This window comes from Acanthaster planci, linkage group LG14 (genome assembly GCF_054643075.1).
Source record: "Acanthaster planci isolate LZ-2023a linkage group LG14, COTS_SCS, whole genome shotgun sequence".
In the NCBI taxonomy this organism is placed as follows: Eukaryota; Metazoa; Echinodermata; class Asteroidea; order Valvatida; family Acanthasteridae; genus Acanthaster; species Acanthaster planci.
This window is the reverse complement of record NC_141790.1, coordinates 11,530,982-11,550,852: the sequence shown is the minus strand read 5'-3', so window position 1 is coordinate 11,550,852 and position 19,871 is coordinate 11,530,982. Positions and strand designations below refer to the sequence as shown.

General features: G+C 42.4%; 1 protein-coding gene across 2 annotated transcripts; it reads left to right on the top strand.

Annotated features, from left to right (window-relative positions):
* Positions 1 to 352: 352 nt before the first annotated feature.
* LOC110980956 (ATP-binding cassette sub-family C member 5-like) lies at positions 353 to 19,522 on the top strand. Of its 2 annotated transcripts, none has more exons than XM_087145340.1 (25): positions 353 to 1,165; positions 1,799 to 1,957; positions 5,986 to 6,133; positions 6,756 to 6,989; positions 7,372 to 7,548; positions 7,832 to 7,979; positions 8,110 to 8,258; positions 8,673 to 8,780; positions 9,342 to 9,555; positions 9,822 to 10,078; positions 10,212 to 10,481; positions 10,764 to 10,967; positions 11,134 to 11,395; positions 11,521 to 11,714; positions 11,970 to 12,128; positions 12,318 to 12,447; positions 13,424 to 13,622; positions 13,984 to 14,170; positions 15,108 to 15,197; positions 15,522 to 15,711; positions 16,026 to 16,185; positions 16,737 to 16,815; positions 17,416 to 17,529; positions 17,659 to 17,823; positions 18,474 to 19,522. In XM_087145340.1, the coding sequence occupies exons 1-25, from the start codon at positions 924 to 926 to the stop codon at positions 18,579 to 18,581; spliced, it is 4,347 nt and encodes a 1,448-aa protein (XP_087001466.1). In that variant the 5' UTR covers positions 353 to 923; the 3' UTR covers positions 18,582 to 19,522. The 2 variants fall into 2 exon arrangements, with proteins under 2 accessions (XP_087001466.1, XP_022093741.2); XM_022238049.2 differs by having other exon boundaries at positions 354 to 1,165; positions 13,340 to 13,622.
* The last annotated feature ends 349 nt before the right edge of the window (positions 19,523 to 19,871 follow it).

Below are 19,871 nucleotides of genomic sequence, written 5' to 3'. Positions count from 1 at the left end.
TCCAGCAATGATATCTGAAAAATATAACGTTTTCAAATGGAGATAAGGATTTTATACGAAGTCGGACCAGCTTGTATTTCTTTTTCCCCTATTTCTTCAGAATTAATTAAGTTGAGTTAAGTTAAGTTTCAATCAGCTGATTAATAATGTGAACACGACAGGAACACTCTGAAATGGAGTGATTCCTATAAATTAGAATTAATACGCTATGACTTTCGCCGCGAAATCTTCCACGGGTGTTCTGCCACTAATTGCCCCCTAGTCATATCCTATTGCACATAACTCTCCAAAATGCTGTTGGTTACCACCGACCAAACTTTCGCCTTTAACGGTCAACTTGCATAGCGCCACCATTCCACAGGCGCGGACTGGCAGAATGAAACGAGGATCGAGATCGATGCGGAGAGCCTATTTTCATAATAAAAGCGGTGATGCCGACGATTTCAAGCGGTGTATAGTCCGATGCCGCTCAATTGATCCGATAGCTTACTCACTTTTCTTCGTGATCGCGGTTTTAGTGTGGCAAGTTGAAAAGAGACTGATCCCAATTTCCAGAGTAACTTGAGAGGCAGAGGGCAGTTCCCGCGTTTGCACCGGCAACCGGGGAGGACCGGTATGGACGTTGCACAGTTTCCTTCCTCCATGGTCTATCAATCAGCATGATCAGAACTAGAACTTCAGTAGAAGCAGGCCAGTCGTGCCCTATCTTGCATGCACCGGAATGTGAGGAAGGAAGACACTTGAGCCCTTCCTGGATATGAGCATTGTTGTCTTATTGCATGTATGATATGCATGCATGTTTTGTTTTCTTTCACTAAGTTCCAGCATGTTCAGTTAGGGCTAGTTGGATTTGGAGCATCACATAAGATTTGAAATAAAGATTTTAAAGCGAGTGATTGAACTGTGAAGACTATCATTTCGTCATGGGGGAAGACACTCCTTATGATGTTGAATCCACCGGGAGTGATCAGCCTAGGGCCGGTAATGCCGTGGATCTCATTGGAGCGTTTCCTGTTGACAACGCCGCACTTGCCGACATCCGCACTGATGAAGATGTTGTGTTAAAGCCAGAGGATGAGAGACAGATTACATACCGGAAGAGAAAAGGAGTCACCAAATACAAGGAAACAATGAAAGTTTTGGTGCCAGTCCGTCCAAAACCAAAGTAAGTCGCATTTGGATTTCTGTTGCTTTTTACATAACAGTTGAACTTTGTTTTGTTTTGAGAATATCATTTTTGATCAGCAGACGGACACAACTACATTGTACATATTTTACATTACTTGTTGATACCTTAATTTAGATGTCTTCTAATGTTTTGGATTTAAGTTGTTATTGCTTGAAGCTATGCTGTGTAATCCCGACAAAAGAAACGTGCTGTACCACAGTAATTGCCTTGTTCATTCTTGGATCAAAAATGGAAACTCCGAAATTCCATCTTAGATCCGAGATTTTAATTATATATAACGGGTTTGCCCTTACCCAACGTATATAAGGGCAAACCCGTTATATATAATTAACATCTCCCCAACGCAAAAATACATCTTGATAATCCGAGATTTTGATGTTGAAACATCTACTGATCTACATAGACCCTTACTGCTGTTGTATTGACATTCTACAAAGATTGTGTGGAGCACCCCTTACTTTTTCGCCTTAGTTTACTGTCATGGACAATAAAGACATGCTTAAAAAGGTTAACAAAAACTACATGTAATTGCCAAAACGACAATTACTGGAATTCCTCAAATATGCCAGTCTTTTTTTCGAATGCCTTTGACTCATCTTTTTGTCACAGGTCCAGTGCCTTTCTACCCTTGGACCATAGCGGTCTGTTCTCCTACCTCACTCTGTCCTGGTTGACTCCCATGTTTAAGAAAGCTGCCAAGAGACAGCTGGAAGTCTCTGACTTCTGGGCCTTTTCCGACAGGGACAGCGGACACCTCAATGGTGATAGGTAACATAATTTATCGTGAAAAATCGTCACACTTATTTTTGACATTTTTGGGGGGGCCGAATTTTTAATCAGTCTTTGCATTTTTAGTTTCAGAACTTTTTTTTAAAAAAGAGAGATATATTTTTATTGTAAGATTTAAACATTTGTCTCCAACAAACTTCAAAGCACATTAACCTGTTGCCCTCCCCAGACAGACAGCAAACACCATTTAATTTGTAAATTAAGAAGTAAGTGGTCTTTTGTTTATTGTGATTGTAGTTCATATCTGTCTCTCACAAGTGCCTACGTACTTGCACTGGGACTTAATCAATACCTTAGATTGTTTTCCAAAACAACTACAAGAACAACATGTATTTGTATCCAGTCAACATTGAGTTAGCCCGTCAAGTAATTTAGCTTAAATTTTTACAGGCTAGCCTTTGACACTGTAAAGCTTTTAGCCGTGTAGGATGTAATGTGTAGGGAGGCGTGGATGTACGTTAACAAACTATAAATACACAGTTTATTTTTCCACTGGTAATAGTCCAACAACTCGTGGTTCATGTGCCTGCCTCGTGACCAGACACCTTCGACATATCCCTGTATATAAAGTGCACTGTAGTCCGAATCAAAGACATGCATGCGTGACTGATATGATTGGTTTCTACCCCTAGCCAAGTTTCAATTTGCTGGACGTTATCACTGATCAACTGCAGCATGGTACTCAGCACTGTATGCCAAGGCTAAATATAGATGTGCAAACATGCACCTGCTGTTTAGTTTACAGCCATAGCTATACACCTACCTTGACGGTTGGATGAATAAATTCTCAGGGCACGCAGTTCTGACCAGCCTCCCAAAACCTTTGCTTCAGTTGGCCTTTATCCAAATAAGCAAACAATACATGTAGATGGTGTGTCAGCGAACTTTACCCTACTTTCATACTCTTTCTTTATTAAAGGGGCTCTATGATCTCCCTAAAGAAATAACCTAGCCAGAAGTAGTCATTTGTAGGGCTAGGTCCTTCAGGCTCAGACTGCTACGTGGTATTTTGTAATACAGAGTCCTGTTAGCCAAATGATATGCTTTGGGGTTAGGGTTGACAAAGAAAGAATTTTGAGCACTCTTTATTTCTTATAATTCCGTTTACAATGCAGTAATTGAGTAATATGAATTATAGCTTATACTCCTAAGTTTATTTTAAAGATTTCATATAGCCCAACTTGTGTTCCTACAAATGCACTGAAGCAGATGATCAGAAAGCTTTGAGTTTATTTTCCTCTCTCTTCAGGTTAATATTCTGAAGAAAAAAAAATTGCAAACAAAAGATTTTGTTGTTTTCTTTTTTGTGTACTGACTGCAAAGTTAACATGTACGTAATAGGCCCGCTCACGTTTTTCTGTTGTATACACTTTCCTATTGGGTCAGTCCATGTTGCACCAAAAGAAAGCATGCACTATAACACATTGTGTCATCGTAACCGAGGTCTGTTAACATGTGTTTCCAGTTAATTCCTCTTTAGTATTGTCATTAACTACAGTTTGATTTTAAATGGGCATGACACTCATGGAAAAGCAATAAATTACATGTTGTTCATTTTCCAAAGTACAGTAAACATGTTCATCTTATGATATGATCACATCTGAACATATATTTGTTTGGCAGCTTGACGTGTTTGAATTTTCAGTAACTTTTTAGTATTTTCAAGTCAGTATTTGTTTTTCACTCAAATGAAATCCAGAGCCATCATTATTATCAGCATCAAGGCTTCATGCCAGGCTATGCACACCCATTAAAAAGATGGTTTCCATAAATACTGGTACTTGTCCAGGCAATCACCATAAAACAATAAAAGGCAATTAAAAAACCACTTAAATTTGAGATCAGTTTCAACCATCACCCTGTCATTAAAATGACCTTCAAGTTAGCAATTAAAGTACAGAGTGACATTGTTAGACCATCTTTTCATGACGTAGGATTAACTCCTGGCACGTTTTCCTAGTCATTGTCATGAATCACTGGGCAATGTACAGGTCACTTTTGGTGTTACAGAGATCTATGCCATCCTGCCATCAGCAGCGTTCTGTACATGTACTTTGCTAGCTACTATTTAACTGAAGTAGAGAGGCTGATGTTGGTAAATGTTTGGGGGTCATTGATCAGTTTGCAGTGAGATCCATACCACCATTTTGCTTGGCATAAATGCTTTTTTAAAAATGAAGCTGGCAATATCAGAAAAGTTGCTGGCAACATAGTTTACTGACTTAATTCCAAATTTCAGTCGAGGCTGTGTCGATAGTGCTAGCCTTGCCTGGGAATTTGTCATATACCAAGAAAATTGCATAAGGTTCCTTAGGTAATCTTGTATGGGTCTTTACTACAAATAGGCCTACACAAAGTTTCTAATGACCCTGGCAAGCAAAATGACCAAGTTGTTAGAAACATCCTCACAATTAAGCAGGTTTGAAATGCACTCGTGTAAGCTTGTGAATTAATCTCACAAGCCCCGAAACAGCTCTCGGTGTGTAATAATCACAAAAGCCTTAAAGTGACAGAATATCATATTCAGTCCTGTTCAGACCTTACAAGACAGGGGGATACTGCCTCTGTAATGAAATTGATTCCCCGTCAAGAGTATTTTTCTGCTCAAGCTAACCAGGATTCAAATTTACTAACCAGGATTCCAATTTACTAGGTTATTTTAAGCAGGAAACTGTGCTGAACGACTTTGTGTAGAGCCAAAACTTGGCACAGTGTCGGGTCAGTTCCGCCACATTCAACCATTTGCCTGTTTTGGCTCACGGTGTTTGGCTAAACAAACATTTTGGGGCCCAACAAACCTCTGTGCTGTTTTAGGTTGACCCAAGTTCCAGACGACTGGTATAGTCCTTTTTATCTGACGCTCTTTTGTCATTGGGAATCCAGCGCAAACAATGACATCCATTGGCAGGGACTGGCAGGATTATGTGAGCATGGCCAAATTCTGCCTAGTCATCTCACTTGATCTACCCCTACTTCTCTGTAGAACACCAGTATCAGGCACATAGGGGCCGAGGGCCCAAAGATATGGGGGGGGGGGGCAGGACCCCCTAATCAAGTTGTGTAATTGCATTCTCGGAGTGGAGAGTATTTGTAGCGGTGTGTAATAATTTGATCCAGATTACCTTGGAATAATGGAAATTTTAGAGAGATTTGATTTTTCTGCCCCCCCCATAGAATCATCTTCCTATGTGCCTGAGTATATGACACGTCTGTCTGAGGTAATCATAATTTCAGCAGGCTTCATGTGCATGTATGCAGCTTATCTGGGTAATCTAATGTCAGACATAAACCTTTATGGGGGATTTGGTTAAAAGAAGACACACTTTGCATGTAATCATGCTTGTAAACCTACCTGTATGTAACAGCTTACAAAATTAAATATTTGGAGTTGGCAAAAGTATGAATTTCATGACATTTGTGGATTTGTATTTAATTCTGTTGCATTTCTGTTTCAACTTTGTTGACTGACAATATTGAATTTCACAATTTTTGGAAGTACACATACAGTATTATACCATTGGTAATTAATACAATCTCCAAACACTTTGTTTTTCTTCACGAGTGGTAAAATTATGTTTAGATATTCATAATTTCCCTGTCGTTGTAACTTCATCCCATCTCACAAAAGTATAATATATTCCTCTTGTAGGTTTCAGAATGAAATTCCACCCTTCTTGCTCGGACCGTTAGACATCAGTTGGAGTGGTATATCTGATGTAAACGAATAGTTTAAAGGCAAAATTTGCAAATCAAACTTTGACCCCAACAGTCTCTGCCCTCGATGTGTTGGAGGATTGAGGACTATTCAGGGTTTAATTATCAAAAGTTTTTTTTTCATGCAGTTAGGTATTTTCTCTATTACCACCCAACAACTGATGGGAAAGCCCCACGCGTAGTTTAATATTTGTCCCTCGTGAACACAGTGCTCTGTGCCTGTCGGCATTTAATGGAATACTTCTATCAGACCCTCACAAATGCCAATGTTTCCATGTCAATTCTTCCAACAGATTCCAGTTGATGTGGGATGAAGAACTCAAGAAGAAAGGAAAAGACAAAGCTTCATTGAGCGCTGTTGCCCTGCGATACGTCCGCACTCGCCATGTCCTGGCTGTTCTGTCGCTTCTGTTAGCCTTCTCCTGCCTTTTTGTCATCACAGTGCGTACATTCCTGATAGTTGAATACATTTTGTGATTTTTGTCACACGTGCGTTGTCAGCACAGACATGTCAACCCTCTCTGGATAAATAGAGACCAGATCTCCCTGATTTTGCAAGTTTACAGAGGTACTAATGTTCGGCTAACTTGGAACATGACCCCGGACCATGTGAGACAAATCAGGCCAGGCTCACTATTCAGTTTCACCTGATAACCTCTGTACCAAATGTATCCAGGATACCTTACAAGATCGAACGCTGGTTTACAGCGTAGCCCTTGCTTGAACTTGGTACTGGCTTATGACTCCTGACAAGTGCTCTTTGAACAGAAGGCATAGACAAGTAAAGAGACTCCAAGCACGGTGCAGGACAGTCTTGTGGGTAGAATGCAAGTATCTTAGTGTAGAGGTAACAGGTTCCAAATATGCTTGCTGTCAATTGTATTTGATTTACTAAACTTGAATGTTCTTTTCCATGTGCGCTGATGCCAGGGGTGTAGGGGTCACTTTAATTTATTACTATTTCATCACATGGAGAATGGAGGAATAAACCAAATATATCACCTTCAATTTATTGAATCAAAATGGGTTTTTTTCCCTATCAAAATCAACTTTGTGCCCCCAGGCCATCTTGGTGCAGCGGCTGCTCATGTACACTGAGGCCGAGGAGCAGGATCTGGGCTACGGTTTGGGCATCGTCTTCGCCATCTTGGGATTGAATATCCTGCGGGTCATCTTTGATGTAGCCTACTGGATGACCAGCTTACGTTCGGCCAACCGGCTGCGCAACGGTTTGCTCTCCATGATGTTCAAGAAGGTCGCTCGTCTGCGTAGTCTCCAGGACAAGACAGTGGGAGAGGTAAGATTGGCAATGTCATTCCCATTTTTTGTATATGACTTGACCTGTACACACTATGACTAAGGAGCTGCTTGTCTTCAGCGTTATTTTGTTCATCATTAAAAAACAAAACTTTGACGTGTCATGCACTTGTTTTTCCAGTGAAATACCTACAGTTAAACATTCCAATAGATTGGCTTTCTTAGTCACATCGTCTAAGGCGTATCCAAATTGTTTGCACTTGTTTTACTACCATCTACTGTAGGCACATGTCCTTGACAAATATGGAAGGAAATTAATAAGAAATTGACTGTCACCTGTGGCGTACCAGCCCACTTCTATCCGACGGGGTATTTGCTGTGATTGAGTACTCACTTGATGTTTGGGCTCTTTCTGTGTCCAGATCGTGAACATCTGCACTAATGATAGCCAGCGTTTGTTTGATGCCATGGTCATCGGCAACCTACTCATCGCCTCTTGCTTCCTATTGGTCTCCTGCATCACTGCCGTGTCGATAATCATTGGGCCGGCGGCTTTGATCGGTGTGCTGGGGACATTCATGGTGATCACGCCTCTGCAGGTGCATTTGTGCCGTCAGTCATGTGCAGGAGAAATTCCAACTCTACCTTCCCACTGTATTTCACCTATCCCCAGTACAAAGTGCAGCCCTAGCCGGAACTGAGGCTCAGAAAAATTTGACATGACCTTAAAATGTGTTTGGTCCTCATCTTCTGTAAAAATTCAATCCATTTCTACATTGTATAACTAGCTGGCCTCAAGCCTTCTGTCTCTGTCTCAATCCCACCTTTTATCGAAGGAGTCGTGTGGATGGATGATTCAAGGATTTTTTGTTGTCTCTCCAGTTGGTCATGGGTAGGGTTATTGCCAAGTTTCGCCAGCGAGGCATCAGGATCACAGATGAGAGGGTACAGAAAATGAGTGAGGTGCTCACCTTTGTCAAACTCATCAAAATGTACGCATGGGAAGCGCCGTTTGCCAAGAAAGTAGCAGGTCAGTGTGGAATTGATGCAGGTTTTTATAGTGTTATCAAAGCATCAAGACTTCATCAATTCAAAGTCTGTTGTTTGACAAGCAGTTAAAGGTGAGGGGATGTTTTTCTCTCGTTATACTCTCTTCATAGCCATACGAGCCAGAGAACGTACAGTCTTGGAGAGGGTCGCTTACATCATTAGTTTCAGCTTGTCACTGGTGCCGCTGGTACCCAACGCCGCCTCCGTCTTGACCATCATCATCCACATCAGCCTCGGCAATGACATCACCGCTGCTGAAGTACTTTTCCTTTTGCCGTCTTTTACTGGTCACGTTGAGAATTCGTTTGTTGCCGTTGATGAGCCGGCGCGCACTCAGGATTAAGATATAGATCATTTGGGATGATCGATGTGCACACTAAGGTTTGGCCTCGGTACACCGACTCTCATGCCCTAAAACAGCTGCAGCTAACTTTGCAACAAGCATGCTTATCAATTATAGTCCTGCCATGCTGAGACACCAAATTGGCTTTTTGCAATGCGTTACTCCTTAGAATAGGCTTTCAACCTTTGCTTTATTCTTCAAAGCATTGTCATATTTCAACTTAACTAGCTATTGAAAGTAAACACTAATTTTGTTGTGTTTTGTGGGTCATTTTTAGCCTTATTTATAAGATAAACATGGAGTTTTCTTCCCCCTAAATCTTGTTTGCAGGCTTTTACGTTAATCGCTGTTCTGAACTCAATGAGAGTTGTCCTGGGACCCACACCTTTCGCTATGCGCGTTCTAGCAGAGTCTGCCATCGCGTTGAGGAGAATACGGGTGAGTCTCCTTCCCAGTGATGCGCCAACTTCATATACTTCAAAACTCAGGCACATTGAAATGACTGAGAAGCAGTTTCAGTTTTAGAGGTGGGAGGAAAACCCCCGTGGAATATCTTGGTAAAACCCGCATAATCAGGTAGGGACTGAAAACCCAATCCACTAGTGAACCAAGCCGGGAATTGAACCCACACCGCAGAGGTGAAAAGCGAGGAAAGAACCCACCACGCCAACCTGACTCGTTCTGTCTAGTACACAGCCAGGTGATAACAACACACCCTGAAATGAAAGCATCCTTCGAAAAGAAAGTGTTTTTATTTTTAAATATTAAAATTGGTATTTGCTTATGACATTTATCCCTCCGCTGCATAGTTGCGTGTTTAGTTTACTTCCACTTCAAATGCAGCCTCATTACAACATGACATTTTGTAGTTTTTCCTAAGAAGATTGGAGTTTTTGTAGATCCGTAGAAGAATTGGGAAATGTGTTTCCCTGCAAGTTCTAGTGGGTCTTTTTGACTCCATCAAATTCTCTCCTTTTCCCCCCCCCCCTCCACCTCAAGAGTGTCCTGGACATGTCAGATATCCCACCTCTCCAGCACATGCCGCCCAATGACCAGTACAGTGTGGTCATATCCGGCGGCACCTTTGCCTGGGACAAGATCAGATCCACCGACAGTGGTAAGGGAGAGGACCGAGATGAAGATGAGGAGAAGCACGCTGCCGATGGGGCCACCATCAACGGAGTTACAGTTGCTGTGGATGACACAAAGCCAGGTAAGGTTTGTCTTCCAGTTCATTTACAAGCCGTTGTGTGCGCACTACTCTGATTTTTTTCATATTGATATTTGGTCAAAATTTAAGTGGTTGTGCAATGCAATCCGGCTTCGGATGGATATCAATTCTCTTTCTCATCGTGATTTCGATTTTAATTTCGATGTCAGTAACACCCAAAGTTGGTATTGCATTTCAAAACAGAATTCTCAACACTTTCTTTCCAGGAATTTGGATTTGGTGATCAGTTTTAACTTATCCACTCACAGGAAATGGAATTGAAAATGGTGGCCCAAGTGTTTTATCCGATTCCCCCACGGAGGAGGGCAGTGAAAACTTTGAGGATGTCCCACTCAATGAAGCCGGCAACACCAACAACAATGCCAGCTCCTCAACAAGCAACGGGAAAAAGGGAGGAAGAATTGAGAAAGCTAGGAAGGGGTCAGAGGTCAGTGGAGATGAACCCACCAATCCAGATGACCTCAAGGCCAAGACTCTCTTTGATATCGACCTCAGTCTTGAAAAGGTGCGAAAAGTTTTCATTTTTTCTCTGTTGGTTCAGAATGTGAGTTTTTAGTTTGGAACTCAAACATAACGACCCACACTGTGCACGGAAGGTGCCAAAGTTGCACTAAGCTTCAAAATTGTTTCACCCTCAGGGTCAATTGACAGGAGTCTGTGGGGCTGTCGGTAGCGGGAAATCTTCCCTAATCTCAGCCATCCTGGGACAGATGCACACCATGGAGGGCTCCCTCGCTGTATCGGGCTCCTTTGCCTACGCCTCCCAGGAGCCCTGGATTTTCAATGCCTCGCTGCAGGAAAACATTCTCTTTGGTGCCGAGATGGAGGAGGATAGGTACCAGACGGCAATCAAAGCCTGCTGCTTAAAACAGGACCTGGAGATTCTGACAGACGGCGATTTAACTGAGGTTGGTTAATAACATAAGTGTGAGATTCAACGACACCCTCACTGCTTTGGATAATGTATTGGATATACTGTGCCTACTATCTCTGTGTTCTCACTGGTCAGGTTTTCTGGTGTGTAATGCATGTAGCTTTCATATTTTTAGGTGGACCTCAAGTCAGAGGTCATGCTGGCCAGTTTCTGATCTTCCATATTGGTGACATAGCGGCACTCATGCATTGGATTGGGTTTTATTTATTATTGATTAGAATATTCTAAAACTGTAAGTGCGTTTCACTGTTTTTAGATTGGAGAGCGAGGCATCAACCTCAGCGGAGGCCAGAAGCAGCGTGTCAGTCTGGCGAGGGCAGTTTACGCCAATCGCGATGTCTACCTCCTGGATGACCCTCTGAGCGCGGTGGATGCACACGTCGGACTGCACATATTCAATGAGTGTATCAAGGGTGCCCTCCAGGGAAAGACAGTGCTATTTGTAACGCATCAACTCCAGGTTTGTGCTGGAGTTGTCTGTATTTAAACTAAGAGCAAGCATTAACGAAGATTAAACAATTTTCAGAAGTTTCGGTTTTGCTAGGTAAAAGTCGGTAACTATAATTTGCACCAGTTCACAAACTTAAAGCGAGAGGGACACAGAAGGCCTAATCATTTTCCCACAGTATCTGAAAGACTGCGACACTATTCTGACAATGGTTGATGGTCGCATCGCTGAACGAGGCACCCATGAAGAGCTGATGAACAACGAAGGAGAGTATGCCCGCCTGATCCGCAAGCACCATGCCAAGGCCGAGAGCGAGGAGAATGGTAATGAAGATGTGGAGCTTCACAGGGAGGAGGGAGACAAGCTGCAGAGGAGCGTGAGCCGCATGTCGGCCAGGAGCGTGGCGAGCGACGCGTCCGAGGAACTGGGGAAACAAGAGGGTGAGCCAAAAAGTCCAATCTTAGCATATCTCTAAAAATGGCTCCCCGACTTCCCCAGAATAAAGTCAGGAACGAGTTCAGAAATCAATCAGTTTGGATTGATAGCTCCCCGGTTCCCTCTCCAGGTGGCAAGCTGGTACAAGAGGAAGATCGATCGGCCAAAGCCGTGGGCTGGGTGACCTACAAAGGCTACATGAAGGCCGCCGGTGGCTACCACATGATCCTACTAGCCTTCCTGACCTACATCTTGGTGATTGGGAGTCTGAACTTTAACAACTGGTGGCTGAGCTTCTGGCTGAACCAGGGAAATGGAACACAGGTAGGACAATTGGTCTCAAGAACCTGGGTTCGAATCCCACCCGTTCAACACATAGATTGGGTTTCCGAATCCCTGTACGATCCTGTGGATTTCTCTGGGAACATTACCCTAAGGTTCCTCTCATGACAAATTGGAACCTTGGTTCATCATCTCTTCTCTCGGTTTCTTCAGGGCAGAAAGTATTAAGGATATCCATTTGCGGGTCAAAAATAGAGTGGAGCATTATCTTTTTCTGTTTTGATTTCCCTTACTTAGATTGAAGTGAACGGCACCAACCCAGGTGATCCCCCTACTTTGGTGACGATAGGAAACATCGCCGACCACCCAGACTTGTACTTTTACATGCTGATCTATGGTGTGACTCTTGTTGCCACGCTCGTTTTTGGCGGTCTGAAAAGTGGAGTCTTGATGAAGGTAAAGCACAACGGCCTTTGACCATCAGAGTTCTTGAAAGACAGTTTTTGAAAGATGATTTTGTTGACTCAAGTGAAGGAAGCTGATATTCCAGTCGTAACCCAAAAAAAGACCAGCATCGAAGTTGGAGCGTCAAATGAGCAACGACAGGACTCAAACAACTCAGTGATTTTTGTTGTTATGTCACAGGTTCTGCTCAAGGCTTCTTCAACCATGCATGACATCGTCTTCGTCAAGGTCTTCCGTAGCCCCATGTCATTTTTCGACACCACCCCTACTGGGCGGATCCTCAACAGGTTCTCCAAAGATATGGATGAAGGTGGGCCGGTGTTGACTGTTGGTCTCAAAAGACAAAACTGCTGTATCCCATCGGAAATAATCTACTTAAACCCTTTGGCATTGTAGAGGGATTCTAGATGGGTCCAGAATCGTGGTTACGTTGTCTATTTAGTCCATATTACACACGTCCTTCCTTTTATGAGCCATTACTGTAAATTGACCCGTTTCACTAACATCTCGTTGAGCACTAACATGCCTGGCATTTACTCACTATGCTGGACACATACTAGGTTTGGCCGTTGTGATATGACTCGATACGCGAAATGCTCACAAGCTCATCAGAAAGTGAATGCATGTAGCCCATTTGTGCAAGGGTTCATGGATGTAGAGTATTGGTTTGTCCAAGTCATGTGACTGTGGATCTCAATTGCACACGATCCTATGGGAGTCGCTAAATTCACTCTCCATAGTCATGCCTTACCAGCAGCCATAGCCAATTACTTTGGACGTAAGTTAGACTTAAGGGGAGATGGGGGAATGGATAAAGTGGTGGTGGTTACACAAGTCCAGCAGGGTGTTTGTTTGCTTTGTCGTGCTCTATCAAAGGACTCGTTCAAATATTTTGCATCATGAGTTCAAGTCCAGCTTGCATGGCTTAAAAAAGAAAGCTTCCTTTTTTGCAATTATTCCCTGATCTTGTGAATTATGCCAAAGACTCAACGTGCCCGTCTGACATGCAGTCTGCCTGGCTCACTTTTCACCAGAATGTGCACAATTTTTGGGTCTTTGTTTCTAAGGGGTGTAGTATGTTTTCCATTCTTTTTTACTGCACTGAGTCCATACAGAGCTGTTTCTGTTTGCCAATCATTCCATCGCTATTCAATCCTTTTTGTTTGCCACTCATCACCCGTCCCACAATTCCCACCATCCAGTCGACGTGCAGCTGCCCACCAACCTGGAGCTCTTTACCCAGAATATGTTCCTGATCCTGTTCGCTCTCATCACCATCTGCATAGTTTTCCCTTACTTCCTGGCCGTCATGGTCCCGATTGTCTTCTTCTTTGGTGTCATCCTCTACTACTACCGTCGTGGGACGCGTGCCATCAAGCGCATTGAGAACATCACCCGCTCCCCATGGTTTTCTCACATCATGGCCACGGTGCAGGGCCTGTCGACCATACATGCGTACGGTAAAACGGAAGAATTTATTGACAGGTAAGGAGAGGATAGGAGGCAAACATTGGACAATGACCAAAATAAGCATGAACCTTCCCTTTTTCCCACTGCAGGGTTGACATCTTATGTATGTAATCCTTCACTTAAAATCTGTTCTTCATTACACCCTTTGCCACACAAGCCATGTTAGATGCAAAAGTCCAACGTAGATGTCACTAACATGAGGTCAAAAAATGGCAAATTGCATTTTATTACAAAAGGGCCTTCTCTTTTCTACAAACATGAATGTTTTTCATCAGTCGAGTCCAAAACTAGTGATCATAAAGAATGGCAAAAATGGCACATGTGACGTGGCCAAAAAATGCCTTTTGAATTAAGTGTTTGACTTTCTCCCCATCAGGTTCGTCAACCTGTTAGATAACAACGCCCAACCATACATGATCTTCCGCATGGCTTCTCGCTGGGCTGGTCAGCGGCTAGAGGTCTTGATCATCACGGCTTCTCTAGTGACCAATCTCTTTGTGGTTTTGACCTATGGCATCGTGTCACCGGCCTTAGCTGGTCTGGCTGTGTCATATACAATCCAGGTAGCCTTGTGAAGTGGCCAATTTAATTCTAACATCTTAGAGAGTGCAAAATATTAGACACCTACAATTTTTCATATTCTAATGAGCCATTGGACGTAGTTTAGCCATTAAAGACTGGAAACTGAAATAGCTTTGCTGTGATAGTTGATTTGTGCAAAAATCAGTCTTGTGGCAGGCTGACTCACTGTGTTTCAATCAATGCCAAAGTCATGTTTTCTGTTCTTGGTTTTTCGAAGCAAAGATAGAGTTCCAATCCCAGTCCAGTCTAAGCCATGCTAGGCTAGGAAATTCCATTCTGCCTTTTACATTGCAACCATTTCATGAAAAAATTAACATTCACAAGTGGGTCATTCTAGAAAGTAGGGGTCCAAAAGTGTGACATTTTTGTGTCCCTGTTCCATCTGACCTTTGCTATCTGACATGGAAATATCACCAGAATTGATTTGAAACTAGAACTATTTGTTTGCAGGTAATTTGTATTAATGACATTCGTCACTCTTGGAAATTACTTGGAAAATGTGATCTGAACTAACAAAATAATATGTCTGATATGACAGGGACACGAAAAAAATGGACCCCTAATTTTTGGAATTACCCAAAGTAACAGTTACACACAGAACGAAGAAACTTTACAAAAACTTGTCATTAAAATTTCAATAAGGATAAAAAGCCCTGTAAAACACCTGTTAAGTACAATAAAATCCTGTGTCATGTGGTGTGTAATGTCCATGTAAAATAGCCATCGTTCGAACTGTTCTTCAAAAATGTGAACAGTAGAAGGGATAACTGTGTTGACACACCATGTAGTTCTAATCCTTGTAAAAGATTACGCCTTACACTTCCTGTGAATTTTCCAAACAAAGAGCGAGTGACATCTGACAAAATTATATCAACTTGATTCAAATCTTACCCTGAAAACCCTGCCTTTTAAATGCAGATCACAGGTTTATTCCAGATTACCATTCTCATGGCATCAGAGACAGAGGCGAGGCTTACGTCAGTAGAAAGAATTCTGAACTACACACGAGTAAGTAAGCTTAGAGCAATCTCACAAAGTTCCTCGCGGACAGTTATACACTTTAAAGTGACATAAATTAGATCCACCTACATCTTATCCTAGCTGTTCCAAAAGTCTATTCAGTCTTCCTTATACTTTCTGCTCAAGAGTGCCAGGGCCAAATAAATTCACCTTGAATTGGTGTAATGGGTGGTTGAGATCACATCTTAATGTACCACTGAAGCCATCTTGGTAAAGAAGTTCTTGTGAGTTTGTCAGAAATAAAGGAGTCCCCAAAATTTGCCAGAGTATGGCATATTGACGGATTTTTTGGGGGGGGTTCATTTTCGAAAGATTTTGACATCTGAAGCCCCAGCCCACATAGAGGAAACTGCACCCGAGGAAGACTGGCCCCAGCACGGGGAGATCGAGTTCAAGAACTACAAGATGCGTTACCGTGACAACTTGCCTCTCGTCATCAAGGGCATCAACTGCCACATTAAACCCAAGGAGAAGATTGGCATTGTGGGAAGGACTGGCTCAGGTATGGTGCCGCTTTTTTGGCAAATCTCACAAATCTCATACAAGGATTTGGAGGTTTGATGTCCTTTGAAAGCTCAGTGTCAAAAAAAAACAGAACCTCTAAGCAATGGAATCTTAAAGAGGGAATCTTCACAACTTAATTACAAGTCATCTAGTGGTAAGTCAAGTCATAGGAAATTCAAATGAACTGAGCATACTTCTAGATTGACTTGTGGAAGAACTTGTGACAGACTCGTCACCAACACAGACTTTTACCAGTGAAATTCAGCACCTTTTGAGCAGATAATATCCTTCCCTTCATTGAATCATGAATAGGAAAGTCTTCCCTCGGTGTTGCCCTCTTCCGATTGGTCGAGCCATCGTCAGGTGAGATCCTGATCGACAAAGTCAGCATAGCAACCATCGGACTGAACGACCTCCGATCTAAGCTCTCCATTATCCCTCAAGACCCTGTGCTCTTCAAAGGAACCGTCAGGTAAGCGCAAAAACCTTTGGCAGAATTTATGGACTTGTCCCAAAAGTTTTTTCTGACAATCTGGTGATGATAGTTCCAAACTTAGCTGAATGGTACCAAGCATCTGAGCATGCTGTGTAAACTCTACACGATGACAGAAGAAGCTACTTTAGCTTATCCCCCCTGAGCTGAAGCGCGCCCTCAATCGGCGAAAGAAAGACGCGGTTACAAGCGGGTTCTTACACGTGTTCTGCATGTACGCAAAGACCATACATTCCGGAATAAATTAGTTACGCGTACTCAGCGTGCTCCGCGTCAAACGCGCATATACTTGTGGGCCTCATGGCACGCCTATGCGGTGAGTACCAAAAAACACGCCCTCTTTTGTTCCGCTCAGAGCGGATAGAACTGCGACATAATGATGTCACACTTTGTTTACATGTGTGCTTTCCTATGGCTGTGAAGTCTGTCACGATCCGTCGAGTCACAATAGGAAAGCAAACATGTAAGCAAAGCATGACATTGTTACGTTGATGGTCTATTAAAATCTCTGGTTTCATCCATTCTGTTAGGTATAATCTGGATCCTTTTGAGGATTACAGCGATGGCAAGGTATGGGAAGCCCTCGAACGGACCTACATGAAGGAAAAGGTGAGACAGAAGAGTCACGGTTGACTTCGATGGCACAATTTTTGCATGCTACACTGGGATTTCCTGACGATTGGGGAGTTATAAGAGCTCTTGCTATTTCGTGTTTGATCTCATTCTGGCCTCTGGCCATTGTCAATCTCCTGACGATGGACAGAGCCTACTGTCCGAAGCGTTGAGTACCGCCAATTCTTTCCAGAACCCCACATACTCAAAAAAGAGATATATCCCTGGTGTTACCTCGATCTAATTTACTTGCTACTTCCACCATGAAAGCTTCAAATCTCACTTATTCTGGCTTCATTCAAAGAACGGTTTGATTGGTATTTTATCGGATGTTTGGGAAGACGTAGGACTTGGCTACGGAATCAAGACCAGGAACTAGAGTTGATCTTTTGTGCCTTGTAAACGATACCGATTAACCCCAACAGTCCCCAATGCCCCAATTTAATACAGTTTTGCGTATACCCTAGGATTATGTATCCACAGAGACAGCTCTGTTACATAGAATTCCGCTGAATTATTATTTTCCTGAGTTAATAGTTTGAGGTGTCCAGTCTGTTATATTTTCTGGGACTTTTGTCATTTTGGGGGTCATGACAGATCAGTGCCTTGGACAACCAGCTGGAGGCGCCAGTGGTGGAAGGCGGTGACAACTTCTCTGTTGGCGAGAGACAGCTGCTATGCATGGCCAGAGCCCTGCTCCGAAACAGCAAGGTTTGTCAGACGGGAAATCTTTACCCCTCTCTCAAATTTACCCCTTCCATGAAAAAGACAAATCAAGAAAGTCGGTATGTCCAACGGATTTAAGATGTAACTTGTGGTTTCCATTTTTTTCTTCGTAAGATCTTGATGCTGGATGAAGCCACAGCCGCTATTGATACTGACACGGACAGCCTGATCCAAACCACTATCAGGGAAGCTTTCAGCGAATGTACCATGCTCACCATCGCTCACCGCCTCAACACCATCTTAGACTCGGACAGGGTACTTGTCATGGATGATGGGGAGGTAAGTAGGGCGCGGCCATGGGTGTGGCCATTGGGTGTGGTCATTTGTGGATGGTGTAGCAGTGATATGAGTAGACCAATACTCACTCATTTCACACAGTCATAGACTTGAGGTTTTCACAACTTACAGTGAAGAGGTGAAAAGGGCGTGGCCATGGGTGTGGCCATTGGGTGTGGTCATTTGTGGATGGTGTAGCAGTGATATGAGTAGACCAATACTCACTCATTTCACACAGTCATAGACTTGAGGTTTTCACAACTTACAGTGAAGAGGTGAAAAGGGCGTGGCCATGGGTGTGGCCATTGGGTGTGGTCATTTGTGGATGGTGTAGCAGTGATATGAGTAGACCAATACTCACTCATTTCACTCAGTCATAGACTTGAGGTTTTCACAACTTACAGTGAAGAGGTGAAAAGGGCGTGGCCATGGGTGTGGCCATTGGGTGTGGTCATTTGTGGATGGTGTAGCAGTGATATGAGTAGACCAATACTCACTCATTTCACACAGTCATAGACTTGAGGTTTTCACAACTTACAGTGAAGAGGTGAAAAGGGCGTGGCCATGGGTGTGGTCATAAGGTGTGGCCATGGGTGGCGCAGGGAAGATGACCCAGCACTCAACACCATCCTCTGTATATTTTCAATCCCCAGATTGCGGAATTTGATAAACCAGCCTCTCTACTCGCAAATCCGAACTCCAAATTTTTCAAGATGATGGAAGCAGCAGAGTCACAAAAGCATTCTCTTTCTGCAGATTAGTAAAACTGTTAATAGTTAAACCTAAAGATGATACCACTGATAACTAGTTAGAACCACTGTATTACTCTTCAAAGGTTTAATAACTAGTTACAGTGCTAGTAGTCGTAAGCCTTTTAAATAAGATTCAAACTATAAATGTACATATTTTAATGAAGTTATCTACAGAAATGTTTGAATACATGTATTAAAAACCATACTGTCGACTGTCTTGGTCAGTGATTGTTATAGGTATAATTACATTTTATTTGAAGAAAGTACTTTTAAAGTAAGTCATGGTATATTTCAATTGTATTCAGAAATTGAAAAGGATAATCAGTAAAACTCGGTCACAAAGATGTCAAGATAATTATTTTTCTGTACAATTTCTGTGCATACAGATGTGAACATTTTCTGTAACTCTGCTGATGTGATTTGATTTGACTTAAGGCATCATTACATTACTTGTGCTGGACCTGTTAAGGCATACTCAGGGTTTTCAAGACAATGGGCATTACATAAAGTGGACTTATTTTCCCAATGTACGGCAAAGCTATATGTACTTCTACAACACGAAAATAGTTCCTTACCTGTATAAATGGAAGTTCCAATACGTGGTCAGGGTGTATTTCTGAACTTAGATTATGTTGCAAGAATGTTTGGGGTCAGGGATTAGTCTAACATTCATTCTGGTAGTGCATAACAAACGACGAACGTCTGGTATGCACATTCCTACGTGTAATTAATACCACTGGACTCTTCTCAGGAATATTTGTAATATTAAAGAGATCATTTTGTATTCCAGTGGAAACAAATTGAATTATATATCCAAACGTTGATTAAATGTTCCGATTTTTTATATATTGGTGTATGGATAATGATGTTTGATAGTACTGTATTGGTAAAAATATTTATGTAATTTCCGGAAAGGTCACTCTAATAAAACATTCATGAAGTCTTGAAAGTAACAATATTGATCATTTTCACTTTTTTTTATTTTCCCAGTTTTTGTGCCGTTGCTGCAGTTATTCCAGCAACAAGGATTTTTGTCTTAGTGACTGCCCAGTAAAACATTACGGCTGGTCGGACGATGATCTTGTCCGTGTGCGTAGATGAAAATCGCGACTTTGTACCAGACCCACTTCAGAATTCTGCAACATTAAACATTCTGCTCTGTCCTGTGTGACCCACCGTATGTTTCATGTCAATAAAGCTTCAGTAATTAAATAATTAAATCTCAGTTTCCTGCTGGTATGACAAAACTCTGCCAGAGATCTAGATAATCTTTATTGAAAGGGATTTCAAGTCCGAAAT

Bases quoted from the DNA above. Each gene is read 5' to 3' on its own strand.
- LOC110980956 (XM_022238049.2), top strand. From the start codon at position 924: ATGGGGGAAGACACTCCTTATGATGTTGAATCCACCGGGAGTGATCAG. The intron at 1,166-1,798 runs GTAAGTCGCATT...TTTTTGTCACAG, and splicing joins CCAGTCCGTCCAAAACCAAA to GTCCAGTGCCTTTCTACCCT. The intron at 6,134-6,755 runs GTGCGTACATTC...TTGTGCCCCCAG, and splicing joins CCTGCCTTTTTGTCATCACA to GCCATCTTGGTGCAGCGGCT.